This window comes from Chelmon rostratus, chromosome 5 (assembly GCF_017976325.1).
Source record: "Chelmon rostratus isolate fCheRos1 chromosome 5, fCheRos1.pri, whole genome shotgun sequence".
In the NCBI taxonomy this organism is placed as follows: domain Eukaryota; kingdom Metazoa; phylum Chordata; class Actinopteri; order Chaetodontiformes; family Chaetodontidae; genus Chelmon; species Chelmon rostratus.
The window spans coordinates 25800586-25816606 of NC_055662.1; the positions used below are offsets into that span (position 1 = coordinate 25800586).

Sequence of the window (16021 nt, forward strand, 5' to 3'; positions counted from 1 at the left end):
ACTGGTGTCTGGTCTAATGCAGGAGGTCACTGCCTCAGTGGCTCTAATCTTTGAACTGTCATCCTTCACTGCTCACAATGTTTGTAAAAGGGACTAAGGGGCAGGCTGATAAGGTGGTGAGGTGATGTCTGAATGTTGACTGGCCTTTGTGATGAGGACAGAGAGAGATGGAGCTTAGTAGGTATGGTGCAACTGTGCAAACGGACTCCCAGTTTCCCCCTAAACAAGCCAGGGCCGAGACAAAACAATCATGGCTCTATGCTGGCATTAGTGGATTGATTCTGCATCAGCAGCCTGGTGTGAAGCCTGATAACCAGGTCTGGGATTGGAGATCCTGATGTGACGTTCACAGTGGAAGTTGTACTTGGTGTGTCTGAGGCCTCCGCGCGTTCATTTAAAGCTTGAAGAGTTTGGTTGTAATCAATAGAAGCTAACTCGGCCCACTCTCCTTCCTGCATGCAACCAATCACAGCTCAGTCCCCCGTCAGCAGCATCTGTTTAAGCAAGAGGCAAGCAAGAACTTAGCCTTGAATTTACTGGAAGAAGTCAAAACACAGGACGGCAATACACCAAAAATAGCACACACATAAAAAAGTGCTGAAATGGCAAATTACAGTACAGAAGTCAGAACCAGCACAGGAAACTAATCTCTTGACCCTGACTTCGTTCAAATCATATTAGCGGCAGAAAGGGGAATGTCTCAGAAAACAAAAAAAGTAATTAGAGAAGATGACGATAGGTGAGCTACAGCTCTGCAGCCAAACATACATACACAGATCGAATAGCATTAATTTACCATTTCTTGTGTCAACTTTAATTATTAACTCATTGATGTATTAATTAATTCCAGTATCTTACTGTGTTTTGCAATACATTTATTTAGCTGGTGTTTTTTATCCAAAGCAACCTACAAAAAGTGCATTTAAAAGATTAAAGTCCTACAAGTCACAACAGAACAGAGTGGCTTCATACAAATACGTTAAATTGCTTCCATATTTCTCTCCTCAGACAATTGGTTTGAACTAAGGTCCCGCCTCTCATTGGGCTGATAGCCAATCAAACATTAGGATAACAGGGCAGCACCAGGCCCCCCCTTCTGGACACACCCCTGCTTGTTAAATCAAAAAGAGACACTTAAGGTGGTGAGACAAGAGCTGAGTTAATGTTTCAGAACAGTTTTCTCTTTTATCACTACCAGTTCAGATATTTTTGTTCAGCGAGCCTTTAGCCACATGTTCTGCAGTTCAAGTACGCAGCAGAAGATTTTTTTGTTGAAACAAGGGGAGCAACTTTCTTTTTCCAAGCAAGGACCCAAAAGGCTGCACAGACACGGAGACAGGGAGGTTAACGATGGACAATGTCTTTAATTCAATAAATAAATGTAGTAAGAAGCCGCACAGACAAGCAAAACACCAAGACTGGAGAGCAGGTGGATAACTGGCTGATGCCTTGCAGGTGTGCTCAGATGATGAGGAGGTGTGGACAGGTGGAGCCAATCCTGTCGCCGTGACACGCCCACTACAAGGAGAGATAGACTACACTTACAGGTACTAAAGCTTTGGCTCTAACAGCTAGCTGTATTCGTTTAAAGACAGTTTATGTGAACAGGCTTATTTTTGTGTGATCTGCTGTGTGGGAAAAAGGTCTTACAAATGCACACTGTACAGCAGATAATTTTGCTTGCCTCCCTGTCTGTGCGGCTTCATAAAGTGTTTCCAGACTTCAGGCAAATTGAGGGCTCGCATGTTCTCAATACATGTATGACCATAAATGCTGAGCAGCTGTTTGACATTACACGCCTAATTTCATACTACTAAACAAGCAAACTGTTTGGGGGGAAAAACATGTGTTTTTGCCTTATACGTTCATTAAAGTAGGATTTACAGTACAAGCAATTGATGCAGAATTTGATCAGAGTATATATTGTTCCTTGCGGGCGACATGATCACCAGCAGCTGGGTAATTTGTTCAAAGGGGAGACAGTGAGCTACTGGTTGGGATAATTCACCCGAGACGCCTGTGCATGACCCTGAGAAATCCTGTTTTTATTCTTAAAGACTTCCAGCTAATGTAAAATACCTTGGATTTTGCAGCTTTATGCAGATTTGCCAGCATACACTTTTGGAAGGTTGCTACTGATTACCGCTTGGTCGTCAACACTTTTGTCTGAAGTGTGGGAACAAAAAGGATTAAACATTAACAATTTCAAAAGCACATACGGCAAGGTGATCAGAGTCCAAGCTGATTACAAGCACTTGGAGGTTGTTTTGTATTTAATTCACAAGAAGCCCTTGAAACCACACAAACACTTGAATGCATATGCATGAATTGGCACATTACTGCCAAGTACCCCGAGGGTTCGAACTCGTGACCTGTGCATCCCCAGCGAAGGTGCCTTGCTGGCTGTAGCACTGGGAAGATGTGGCTCACGTTGTGAGAAGGTGTGCGGAAGCCACTTCAGTCAATCAAAATCTTATGCATGAACAGAGTCGTGAGTCTAGATGCTGAGATACTCTGCCCCCTAGTGGTGTAGTATCTCAGACAGTGCAGCATAGCTCAAGCCTGGCACCCGAACACATGTAATAATAGCTAATATAATGATTTTTATTTATGGAAAACTGAACTCAAAGACACAGGTTCAAAAATGTATAATGTCAAAACCATGTGGAATATCAAAAATCAGGAAAACAAGTTTTATCCAAATTGGTCCAGATATGCTATGTGCCGATTTTGATGCCAGTTTTTTGTAGGAGGAGTAGCGAAAAAACAGATTTGGGCGAAATTCGAAATTGTGGAAAATCTTTCAAAGCTCAAATGGGCTCTGAACCCAGAGCATTCAAAAGTTAAATATCAAAACATATAGTTACTCACAATAGCTCCACCATCTGGCCATCTGTATATACATATACTGTATATCTTAGTATTAAGTGGGATTCCCAACTGCAGAGTCTGAAAACTGTAGCCGCTACTGAGTTCTCAGTGCCAGATACTTTTAGGTCACAAGAAGTAGAAGAAGAAGGAGAAGGAATAATCTGAGCAGAAATCCTCTTCCATCTGTTAGGACTCCAAACTACACAGTGAGTCAAAGATGGCGATCACCAGTTTTTGAGAGTTGAAGTAACATAAGACATAAACTCAGTGACACAAGCTAAACTGCTTCAGCAGAATCGTGGTCTCAAACTAAAAAATAGCGACTCTTCTGTGAAGTGAAACACTGAACTGAATAGCTGCTCAGCACAACATTGCAGCATTGAGACGGACCGCAGAGGCGGTCCAAGCCACAAGCTTCACAGAGGCAGCGTTTCCAGCATCTGGAGCACACTCCAAGGCCAAACACACTGTGAGAGAAATACATCAAACCCTGAGCGATAAAGAGGAAGATAATTTGATGAGTCACCGTGTTGAGTTTCTACCTACATGCAGCTTTACACTGTATTTAAATCATTCAACCTGCAAAGATAATGTGAATCTGTGAATGGGGGATAGAGTGTATGGGAATCAATCCTGTGGTGTCATCTCTAAGTCTGACACATCTCACACAGTCAATTAGTAGCAGATTGTTTTGACACAATCCATTTTACAGGCTCATGTCACCCTGGACACACCGCTGGTTTCAGGAGTAGCAGCTCTATACATCATGATGATATCTCTGGTTACAGGCAGCTTGAATTACTTTCACATTTTTTCTATAGATGTTAATGATGCTGATTGTGGCTTTAATGATCCCAGTTCAGTTTTCACTCTGGAAACTCTGGTTATTCCTTGAAGTTTCACGTAGTGCAACCATCAGGTATATTTGCATCCGAATCAGCTGCTTTGTGTTTAGTTAAAAGGTTAGCGTGCTAACATGCTAAACTAAGACGGTGAACATCATGCTGACGTTAGCTTTTAGCACAATGTACTGCTGTACTAAAGCCTCAGAGATGTTAGCATGGCTGTACACCTGCATGCATTAAAGTTCATCAGTTTTAATCTTCCCTTTTATTTGTAAAACACAGGACAAATGATTGGATAATATAGTCTGACTGGTAAAGGTGCTCAGTTGCCCTCCTCAACCCCTGTAAATGTGCACATAACTGAAAGGAATGATGGCTAAAACTATGAAAATAAGCCTCATGTTCAACCAAACCTCCCTCAGACGCAGCTGTTGCTTTACTGGTGTATTCACAAACCGAGCGGGTCATGTGCTGAAGCCTCTGCATATCAGCTCACACCTGAATAACAAATGTGTGACACATCTGTTGCAGCCTGTTCAGTGTTTTAGAGCATTTGCGAGAACTTGCTAAAAATCCTTCACCGTCACACAGTTCGCATCAGACAAGCGGTGCCTGTCTAACTTATAACTGAGCTGCAAGATAAATTGAAATAGACGGTTTTGACAATAAACCCAATTTACAGATAATACATTTCTATATGGACATTAGTTGAATGAAATGCATGAGTTACACTATTTATAATTACTGTTGATGCAAAGAATGACACCGTTCAGATAATTCCTGTTATTCTTCGTCCACCTGACGTGAATTATTGTTTCCAGGGGATCATTTACAGTAGCTGTCATTTAGATTGTATAATAAGCGTGTTTGTTCGAGGTTAATAACATTTGTTCTCCCAGTATGAGACACATCACTGATCACTGTCAATCATCTCATCCTTTTCTACGTCTGAATGCTCTGGAGGGCCGAGCCAGCGGATGAACATCTGAAATAATTGACTCATGTCATGACATGAGTCATGGTATGGCTAACCCTAAACACAAACTCAGTGACACCCTACAATTCTGCCTCGAGTGACAGTTTGAGATCTGCTCTGACAAGACCAAGTTTAATAAACAAAATCTGGACTGATATCTGGTTTATGATTATTCCTTCACAGTCTCGGTTAACATCAGTGTTTTGGATGTGCAGAGGACGACATGACAGAGACTGAGAAATATTATATTTAGAAACATCTGCATGCTAGCGTGCAGATGTTTAGCAAGTATAATGTTAACCATGTCCACTGTTTCAGTTTAGCATGTTAGCGAGCTAATGCTTGCTAACTAGCACTTAACAAAATGCATCATTAAGCAAAGTGGTCAGTGTGATGCTATGAGACCGCTGCTATAGTGGCTAAAAATGGCTCTAACCTCTAATAAAGCTCATTGTTAGAAGTTCATAAGTTGGAATTAATGGCTTTATCAACAAGTCTCTATCATATATTAGTGCTTTACTGATCAGATTTAAGCCACTGATAACAGCTTTTGGGTTGCCAGGTTGTGAAGAAACCCTTCTACTAGTCTGACCGCTGACAGTGAGGTTTTGTTTTTTAAAAAAAGCCTCTTGCATTAAAGACTCATTGACAGTCATAATTATAAACTTTCCAGCTTATTAGAAAGTGAGAACCATATAGCATGTATCAACATTTCTAACTGGATTAGTACCAAAAAATAAAGCAATAGCCAGAAGTATCTGCGACAGTGTGTGCACATAAGCATGCTCCGATGCAAATCAAAGGGCTCCAGACAGCGTCTAATGGCTCCGACTCTGTATGATGTTGGACGCTGATTATCCTCATTGTTTACCCGAGGTCACTGAAATGAAAAGAGCGGGCACGCTGCCTCCATTAAATACCTTGTCTCAACCTGTTTCTCGGAACTAAACAGCACACAGTGACAATAGTGGCTCCTCTCTCAAATGAAAAGAGGGCCCCCGAGAATATAAAGTTAGTTAGATAAAAGCTGTATGTTTTCCAAAAAAGGTCTTTTTCTTTAACGAAATAGGAAAACAATGCTGATTCTTGTATTGCTGCATCACGGGCACGGCGACATGCATAATAGAGGAGAGGATTACTCACTGATGTTTCCAGATAAACATTTGCTGTATAATACATTCACATCAGTTGGAAATGTATCCGTGGAAAGGAAACGCTACTAAAAACATGATTCACACCACATGATAGTAAAACCCCCGAATATTCAATACAAATACAACTCTTTTGAGAAGAAAGGTTACTCTGAGAGCACCCAGCCTCCTCCAGCTGCAGCATTGAGATATTATTTTTGAAATAAAATGATTTAAATCAAAATCGTTTGGTTTCTTGCTTCTTTGATTTGGTCTTCGTGTCACTTAGGCAGCCTGGATGTGATCTGCAGTACACATCATGTTGTTATGCACATGTCTCCCTGTTTGATTTTACAAAATTCAAAGCAGGGGGATGCAGGTGGCTCTGTCCGAAGATGAAGAAGAACAAAATCTGCCTGCTATTGCTTCTGAAGCCGAATAATTAACACGTTATGTCTAATTTTTTTTTTTTTTTACACACAAGCACGAAAACAATAATTTGTGGTTTTGTCACTGTGCCCAGCCAACAAATAGTCCCACACATAATCCCCTGGAAAAGCCCAAATGGACATTTTTACACTTAAACAAACCAGATGTAGCGTGTTGATTTTGAGCTTTAGAGGCGGCGGTGGATGGATTTTGTTACATTTGGACAGATCCAAGCTAATGAGCTAAGCTAAGCTAACAAACTCCTGGCTCCAACTTCAGGCAGACGACAAGAAATAAGCACCAAAACAACATCAAAAGTGTGAATATGTAAAAATGCTCTGACGTCTGTAAGTCTGGCAGCGTTTTACTGCAGATAAACACAGATAAACACAATTTTAACAAAAGCATCACTCCATTGTTGTCATATTGTTTTATCGAATACAGGCAGTGGTGGAAAGCAAAAAAAGTACATTTACATTGCTGTGCTTAAGTACAGTATAAAGGTACTCATGCCTCACTTGAATATTTCCATTTTCTGCAACTTTATACTCTTACTTCAAGGCAAATGTACACTTTACGCCACATTTCTAATGTAGTTACTAGTTATTTTGCAGATTTAGATCAATAATACAAAATACAATCAACATGACGCATTATTATAGGCTAAGATAAGATTATGAAGAAGTTCAATCGGCTCCACCTTTATTAGCTATTAATGCATCAATAATCATAATCTAATGATATATTAAACACTATTCTGAAAAGGGCCATTCTGCTTATGGAGTATTTCTACGTTTGAGCATATTTTAATGCTCATGCTTTCCTAAATGCAGGACTTGCTTCTTCGGATATTTCTACTTGTACTCAAGAGGCCTGAGCACTTCCTTCACTGCTGAATATAGCTCCTGCGTATACGACACACAGTAAACGTGAACTCATCTCACCTCACTCCTCTCACCTGAAGGACCAGCGCAGCCTGGTCTCTGCTGCAGTCACTAATAACTGGACCTCGGAGTCAGTGATAATTCAAAAAGCAAACATATTTTTGCCCACATCTTTTTCTGTATATTTAAATAGCATTTATTTTGCAGTAGCTGGACCTGCAGGAGTAAACCCGAAACCAAGCTTTTCAATGTGAAAGCTTCAATCAGGCCAAAAAGCCCCTTTGACACTGATTTCAGATCTTGATCAAAAGCCACATAGTCAGAGTGAAGTGGTCAGAGCCAGATGGATGGACTCGGCTATATAGTCCAAGTTCCGAGCGTTGATTGCGCTGATGTTTAGACAGCCGCCGGGGAGCAGGTACACGTGTCTTCTCTTTGTCAGGAATTCTACCTGATGACCTAAAGAAGAGAAAGAAAACACCTGAAATACTGTGAAGGCATGTCAGCCTTTGTGATAATACCATGGGCCTAAAAAAACTGAAGTATCAGCAATCATCTCCATTATTAAATAATCAGAAATAAATATTCCCTGAAAATGACTTTGATGGCACAAAAATTATGAATACAAATTACTTCAATTAACACAGATTAACAAATTAGCAAATATATTTCATAACTACACGTCTAATGTGCAATAATTGCATATTCAAAAAGAGCCGGGACGTCAGTGGGCACTGGGAATATCAGACAGTGTTTTGTGTTGTGCAGTGAATCTTCCTGTACCGTCTGCTACTCACCATTCAAGCCTGTGCAACAGTAAAGTCCACCTTGTTGGATCAGGTGGTCCCAGCAACCCGGAGCTCCCAACAGCCTCAGCCTTTCTCTCAAAATGTCTCTGATCAGCATACATCTCTCCACAATGCACTTCACTTCTCCCTGCCTGGAGAAAAATTTGGGAATAATGTGTAAGTGTATAATTGAATATCTGCACAAATGACTTCGCCAGCAGTGCCATTAAATACTCAGGACACTGCCAGTTTGAAGCATCCCATGCCCATCCATCACTACGCACAGCGACTGACAGATCTGCAGTGTGACAGCACATACCACATTCTCCCAATATCAGATTGTCCACTCAAATGGAGCGTGACTCACCATTCAACAAGATGGGCTGGGTTACCGAGCACTGTGGCGACGACATGCGCTCCTCCCGCGGGTGGCCGGGCCCACAGTGACCTGACTATTTTGTCAGCTTGAGACTGCACAGATGACCGGAGGCCGTTCTGCTTTAGGACGCACAGGAGGTGTCCGACCGCCTCACCTGGTGACGGGAAGAACATGAGCCGGACGCAAATGAACACAATGTTCCAGCAACGGTGGCGTAACGTCACGCTCGCCTTCTCTTACGTTTCTGGTACTGAATACGTGGGCGAGTGAATATTCACCAGGTCATGCAGAAAGAATCACAAGCTGATCTGCCTCACAATCAGTTACTTGATGCCAATACAAGTCTCACAAGAGAGAACAACTGGAAGGCAACAGAAAGCGTGCCTGTGACTCTGGAGACAGTATGAGCTTGTATTTGCAGGCGAGTAATGGAAAGACATGAACACGTGTGCTCTTTCCTGTTGTTTTTGGGGCTAACTGTAACTATCTGACTGCAAAAAAAAAAAGAAAAGAAAACTGACTTCAAACTGATTTTCTGTATTTCTTTTTAACAGCAGACCAGCTCTGGGCTGTACTTTATGATCACAGGTTACAGTGTGGCATGAGCACATTTTCACATTTTGTCTCTTTGGCCATAAAAGATGAAATAAAGCGCTGTTGATCCCCAGCAGGGAAATTTTGTTGTTGCAGTGACAGAGATACTGTAAGTACAGATAAGTATAGAAAGCAAGAGAAATAAAAAATAGAGGTATCTGAAGCTAAAATAACAAAAGAATGCAAAGTAGAAACTGTACAAGAGCATTTTGTCATGACCCGTGCCATGCACGGCGGTTTAGTTTAGTTTTTCTCTTGTTGATCTTTCGCCTTGTTCCTTGTAAGTGTTCATTGTAGTGTCTTCTTTGTTCAGGTTCGTTTCTCTGTTCTACTGTGTATTCCTAATGTCCTCATAGTCATGCCATGTTTTATGTTAGAGTTCTGTATTGTCTTAGTCTGTACCCTTGCCCTGTCTTGTTCGTATTTTGTTAAGTTCCCCATTGTGTCTTGTCTTTGCCTGGTTTTGGTTACCTCCTGTTTTATTTTGAAGGTTCATGTTATGTGTCTTTTGTTACTTTACTTCCTGTGTTTTCCCTCCCGTGTGATTGTCTGATCGTTCCCACCTGTGCGTCATTAGTGTTTGCCCCTAGTGTATTTAAGTCCGTGTCTTCCCTTTGTCCTTGTCGGGTCATTGTCTGTGTAACCTTGCTGCCACCCATCTTCACCATAGTCATAGTTCTACCCTAGTTCCTTAGTTCCAAGAGTGTTGTCTTGTTTCATGTAAGTGTTTCATGTTGCGTTTCCTTTGTTCCTGTCCGCGTTTCTGTTCAGGTTTGAGTTGTTCCTTGTTTCGACTTTGTCTTTACTTGCCACAGTTCTGGTTTGTTTATCGCCGTGTTCTTGTCTTTGTTCATGTCTTGTCGTATGTAGAGTCCGCGTCCTTATTGTTGTCTGCGTTTCCCTCGTTAGTTATCGTTCCCTGCCATGTTCTTTTCATAGTGTTATTTGTTTGTTACATTATAATCTAGTTTCTGTGTTCTTGTCTTAAGTTATAGTTTAGCCGATTTATTCTCCTCGTTTAAGAGCGATTTTCTGTTTATTTACTTTTGTTATTCAGATTCTTGTTCCTCAATTTGCTAGGAGTGCATTTTGAGTTGTTAGTTTCTCTTACCAAGTTCTTCAGTTGGTCAGTCCGTTTCATAGCCTTTTGTGTTTTCCTCCTTAAGGAGCGTTTTTGGTTTTCTAGTTTTGTAGCCATAGTGTTTTAGTTTTGTCATGTTCTATGTTACCTCCTGTTGCTAGTCTTGGTGTCTTTAGTAGTCTTGTTCTAAGTTAGTTAGTTCTTGTGCTGTCCCTGTTCCATCCATGCCCCGTTGCGTTTATTGAGTGTGTTAATTAGTTTCCTTAGTTGTAGGTTTTCGTTGTCTCAATAAATTTATTAATTACAATCTAGCCTGTCCCTTGGTTTGTCTGTGTTCATGTCCTGATTGAGTTTTCCTTTTATTGTATTATCCATAGTCTTGCCCTGTGTGTTAGTGAGTTCCTTGTGTTGTCCTAGTCTTGTCTCGTTGTGTTGCGTGTTGTTAATCCATGCTTCCCGTTGTGTCTGCACCTGGGTTCAACCCTTAAATTCACCCCTAGTTCCCCTCATAGTCTCCCTTAAGTCCCCACCTTCCTGACACATTTGGAGGCAAAATTACAGGTAAAGTGAGAGTGGTGCGATTGACAGCAACAGCAGATGTATATATATGATACCATCAAGTTCTGCAGCAAGGAATATGAGTGACACACATAAATCCTTGAAATGAGAGATGTTCTTAATATCACTTTCTCACCATATAGTCCAAAGCAGTGGGAGAACGACTGAGCGCAGAAGAGCTCCATCCCCTGCGATGCACAGTACTGGACAGGCCAGGCATCCCGCTCCAAATCTCCATAGCAGAGCGCCTGAGCAGGCAGCAAGAGGAAAGGGAAAAGCCTTCGCCTCTGCGGAAACAGTGCCAAGACAGCCGGTGATGATCTAAGTAGGAGTGAGGGTCTGCTTGTCTGATAAACAAATCCCCATCCTCTGTTAAAGAGCGTGAAAGTGCACGTCAGTTACCGTGATGAGTTGCGCAATCGCAGGCCACTGATCCTGAGAGAGGTCTGCTCCGGTCGGGTAGTGGGCAGACGCCGACAGAACAACAACGCTTCGCTCCGGAGCCCTCTCCAGATCCTCCAGAAGCTTCTCCAAACAAACGCCCCACTGCCTGTCATCCCAGTAATAATACTCACGGATGTCTTGGATCCCCGCTGCCTGGAAGATACCAGCCAATGAGTCTGCAGGGAGGATCAAGACAAACTCCTCAATGTCAATACGCTTTAAATTCAAATTACAGGATGGAGCCATTACTGCAAGTGATTTCAAATAATAATAATAATCCAACTGTTTGACTTCTAGCCGGAGCAGATGTTGATAAAGCACTGCTATCTTTATTGCAAACCGTATATTTCCACCAGCTCAAACATCATGTCTTGATTCTGACAATGACAATTAAGAGAGCGAACCATTCACATTGTCTGCATGTGGCTGCACATTCAAAATTCACAGTTCACAGGCGTCCTTCGTCTCCAAATCTCCACTGAATCATCTACGTCTGCAAAAATGAAGTGAATACACTGAGTCTGAAAGGTGTAAAATCCCCTCAGTGAATGTCTGACATGTTTGTAATTATGGACATTTATCATCCACCCATGTCCACATCAGAAATCTAATTTTCTGTATGTCTCAGACACTTATGTTGCTATGGATACAATTACTGTCCATTGTCTGTCATGCACGTTATCTGGAGTGTTGTGCTAGTCTCTAAAAAAGAGTAGTTACATTTAATAGTTACCTCTTTAAACTTAAATTACTGTTTTTTTAAGCTCTTGTGATAAGTAATGTTTTATTTACTTTCTGAGTGTCTACTAATGTGTACATAGCTTTAATTTAGGCTTTTAATGTCTGGAGTAGTGCATACAGTTGCAATCACCCCACTTGGATCATTAGCTCCAGCACAGTACTGTTTATGTTTCAAGACCGTACTCAAACGCACACCCGCAGTTTAAAGCCGGCACACTCGCAGGTGTGTGTTGAAATGCTGTTCAGAGGACGTGAGCTTTTACCATCACAAGGGGAAGAGAGGTAGACCGGCCCGCACCAGGCAGCGCAGACGTCGTACCAGTGCTTCAAGAGTTCAGCTCCAAGGCGTACAGCAGCGGTAAAGCCAGGAGTCTGGACACCTAACACCTGTGAGGAAGTGAGGAAACGCCAAGAGCTGTCTAGTTGCTGTTCAGACTGAGGTGTAAATATATACCTAAGCTATATTCAGGTGTATGAATGTGTTTATGTACAGCCGAGCTTACCCGGTTCTCCACTATAGCTCGGGAGCTCTTCCCCAGAGCAACCTCTGTGGCTCTCCGGGTGAAATCTGCCAAGCCGAGAGGAGGTGGATACTCTGGACGAAGGGTGGGGTCAGCGCTTAACTGCTGCTTTATCTTTCCAACGAGACGCAGCGCAAAGGTGTTCCCGTCCTCGCTGTAATACTCTGCAAAAGATGCTTTTTTCAGCCTACGCAGCACAAACTGCAAAACATCATCAACATATCAAAGCTTTAGGGATTGGAAAGGAAAAGAAAGGTCGCAACGAGAGAAAAGTGCAATGGAGCCCCTCAGAAAGTCCACCTTAAAATAGAATTAACAGATCTTAAATATGTGTATTCCAGTTTTAATGTGTGATTCATGAAGAGGCAGCAAGAAGGTAAAACCTTTAAGCAGCGTGGTCCTCTACTGTGTGCTGAAGATTTTGATCGTTATTGTACCGCTGAGAAGATAATAAGGTGTGAAGTGATTTCAGGATTCAGGTCCACCCGGAGCCCCCAGCTGCCCCCATTTCCCAGCCTGTAAACCTCTGATTATGGTGAGAAGGTTTCTGAAAGTTGCTGCTGACATCACATGGACACTTGATCCCTGTCTTTCACAGATCCTGGAGCTGCTGCATCATGCATTTAGAAGTACTTTACAGAGTGTCTGCATCTAGTGGACTGCAGGTGTCAACCCTGTAATCTGCTGAAGTCCTCTGGTCAGATTTAAAGCTGGGGGAGCCTGATGAACTCATATACAGCACCAACCAACAAGCACTTTCATGCTATATTACAGACGTTTGCAGGCCTGCAGAGGAGGCTGCTCAGATCACCTGTTCTCACTCATTTGCACATTATTTCCGACGTTTTCGTGACCAGCTGTTTAACATCAGGTGACACATGATGAGCTGGAGCTCATTGGCTGGAAAACTCCATCCTCTGCTCCTGTTTCCAGCTTGAAACGAGAGAAAACGAGCGGACTCACCTCTCCCTGCCAGGTAAACTTTGCGGGCGTGAGTGTCTCTCTTGTAGGCGGACAGAAGCCGTGTTTCAGGACCCGCTGCTGCGGTGTGAGCATTGGTAAACTCAGAGAGGCCACCTTCCGGGTCTGGGTCTCCATTTTGGCTGACCCCTCTTTCATCAGTGCTGCTGTCGGGTCGGCTCATCTTGAACCCAGCGAGGCAAATCAGCCCCGCTAGCTGCGAGCCTTTTGTTTAGCCACTGTTGCTAGGCTACAGCACGTATTTGGAAACTGTCACCCCGGCAACGCTGATGGATGAGTTTGTCACAAGCTAATTTGTGGCTCTGGTGAGTTTACTTTGGCCATCGCAGTGAGCTATCATCAAACAGGTCAGCCCCTGTCGAAATGAAGGCATCAGTTTGCAGGTTTGGTGAAGAGGAGGCAGCCCCCACATGTGCTTCCTCCATCCTCTGACAGCCAATCAGTTCAAAGTGGACCCCCCTGCTGCTCGTTAAGGTTTGTTTTGGTGCTTCTTAAAAAGCCTTGTAGCCTCCTTAAATTAATAAAGACACAAAGGCTTGAGAGGCAGCATTTAATTAGCACATGAAATCAAAATGAGCTGCACAAAGGCTGTTTCTGCACGTTTTGGAGAGGATTTATTTCTCTTTATTTAACTGATCCCCAGGCTACATCACACTTCCTTTGATTGTAGAAATGATCTGCCTTTTTAATTAAAGTGTGCTTCAGACTACATAAGGAGTAATATTCTGTATGAAGAAGAGACACCCAGTTTCTCTGCAGTGTAATGCTCTTTAAATCATAACCAAACACAAACATGCTGGTGCATCAGGCATCTGAGAAGTAGAGCTTTTTCTTCCGAGCAGAAAACTGAAGGCCGGCCATTACTCGGAGATGAAGAAGGAGCAGTGAACTGAAAGGCTGGAGGTGCAAAAATCTTGAAGCCCTTATATGGCAGAGACAATCAACGAGGTTGTGTAATTCACTTTATGAAGCAGGGTAATCACAAGTCACTGCACTAGATGGCAGTAGATGGCCAAACCAGCCAGTTACTGTTGTCAATTAGCTGACAGCGAAGGAGTCATTGAAGGGACACTCTTTTCCTCAGCCTACCTCATCCACTGTGTTATTTCTATGAATTCTTGTTGACAACCTGCAGATAACCAGCTATTTATGTGCAAAAGTGGATTCTGAGTCAAAAGGACAGAGAGGGTTGCATCCTTTCCTAAGATGCAATATCTGCCTTCAGCTGTCAGCACAGAAATGTGTATCTTTGCCCTCTCTGTGATAGATTTTTCCTTGTGTGGTTGTTATTTGTTAGCACATATTGGTGTGTGTAGGAAAAAGTACCTTTCATTTCATTCTGAGGGCATTCAAAAATATTTACCTTTGACTTTGCCGATCGCTGAGCTTGTGTTCCCTTCCATTAAACTGCATTGTGGCTGCAGCTCAAATATCTGAGGGGTATCTGTGCAGCCGAAAAACAAAAGAAATACAAAGGTAACAGCCAAAATCTTAAAAAAGAAGCCGCTGCTGATGCTCTGACACCGGGCTTGTGGTCATTTTCTGGATTCTCACATCTCCTGTTTCACTGTCAGATAATGAGGCTGTTGAGGGTGAGAAAGAGGACGTCATGGTCGAGGTCGGAAGCTGGACTCGGTGGTATGCGCCGCAATCACGCCACCACCTTGACTCGATTGGATTTAATTGCTCCTAACTGGTGAGCTCTGAAGTCGGAATCTGATGTCAAAGGACTTTGTTTCTGTCTGACGTGCAGCCTGTTCTGAAAATATCTATCTGGCGCAGGCCTGGCACAGGCACGCATGTTTAAAGTCTAGAGATTTGCATGTGCAATCAGGAGAAGCCAGAGAAAAAACTGCGGCTTCAAAGAAGATTGAAAACGTTTAATCAAACACCGGCGTTTGATCAGAGTTGCCATGAGAACACATCCTTTAAAAATGATTTCTGCAGAGCCACAAGACAAATGAGTGGGCTGACATTTTAATAACGATTGGGCTCACAGGTTTAAATGTGTAGATTGACTCTTGAAATATGTGATATTTGTTTTTGACCATGATTTATTACGAACCAGATTTTAAAAAGTCAGTTTTATAAAGTATTCCTGAGTCCATGTATTAATCTTCTTTATCCAACCATGTGTTCACAAAGTGGTGAACCTCGCTCCATCCTCGCTTGTGAATGAGTATCATACCCAATCAAGATACTATCACCTGTTACCAATCAACCTGTTTACCTGTGGAATGATCCAAACAGGTGTTTTTGGAGCGTTCCACATCTTTCCCAGTCTTTTGTTGCTCCTGTCCCAACTTGTTTGAAACTTGTTGCTGCATCAAATTCAGAATAAGCAGATATTTACAAAAACCAATGAAGCTGATGAGGTCAAACATTCAATATATTGACTTTGTGCTGTTTTCAGTCGAGTTAGCCAAAGATCACATTGTTTTGTCTTGCATCCCAACTTTTTGAATCTCAGTCGTGCTTTCACTTTCTGTTTCTTGTCTTCACATCTTATCAAATCGTCCCAGTTGTACCTCTTCTGTTTTCCCTTAAAAAAACTGTTTTGACTGATTTGATGGAATCCTGCTTGTGGAAAGCGTCGTAACAGGAGTCAGCTGATGAGAATGTGGCTGAACTCTCAGACGGGATAATTGCTTCCACTCGGATGATGTTCAGTCGTCACTCAGCCCGCCTCAGATATCATGTGTTTGGCTCTTTGTTTCTATTTTAAAGTCACAAATCGTGGAAATTCCTCTCGTGCCATAACCTGATGTTTGCTCAAACAGTAGCAGAGTCTGGTTTAGA

The 16021-nt window shown here is 42.4% G+C and overlaps 1 protein-coding gene across 1 annotated transcript; it reads right to left on the reverse strand.

Annotated features, from left to right (window-relative positions):
• Positions 1-6611: 6611 nt before the first annotated feature.
• got1l1 (glutamic-oxaloacetic transaminase 1 like 1) lies at positions 6612-13385 on the reverse strand. Its single transcript, XM_041937546.1, has 8 exons — positions 13205-13385; positions 12224-12405; positions 11984-12107; positions 10938-11155; positions 10672-10822; positions 8291-8456; positions 7933-8075; positions 6612-7594 (listed from the first exon to the last, which is right to left on the reverse strand). The coding sequence occupies exons 1-8, from the start codon at positions 13383-13385 to the stop codon at positions 7455-7457; spliced, it is 1305 nt and encodes a 434-aa protein (XP_041793480.1). The 3' UTR covers positions 6612-7454.
• Between the last annotated feature and the right edge of the window lie 2636 nt (positions 13386-16021).

Coding starts and splice junctions, on each gene's coding strand:
- got1l1 (XM_041937546.1), bottom strand. CDS start 13,385: ATGAGCCGACCCGACAGCAGCACTGATGAAAGAGGGGTCAGCCAAAAT. Junction 12,406..13,204: donor AGTTTACCTGGCAGGGAGAG/GTGAGTCCGCTC, acceptor CATCTTTTGCAG/AGTATTACAGCGAGGACGGG. Junction 7,595..7,932: donor CTGTTGCACAGGCTTGAATG/GTGAGTAGCAGA, acceptor TCTCTTCTTTAG/GTCATCAGGTAGAATTCCTG.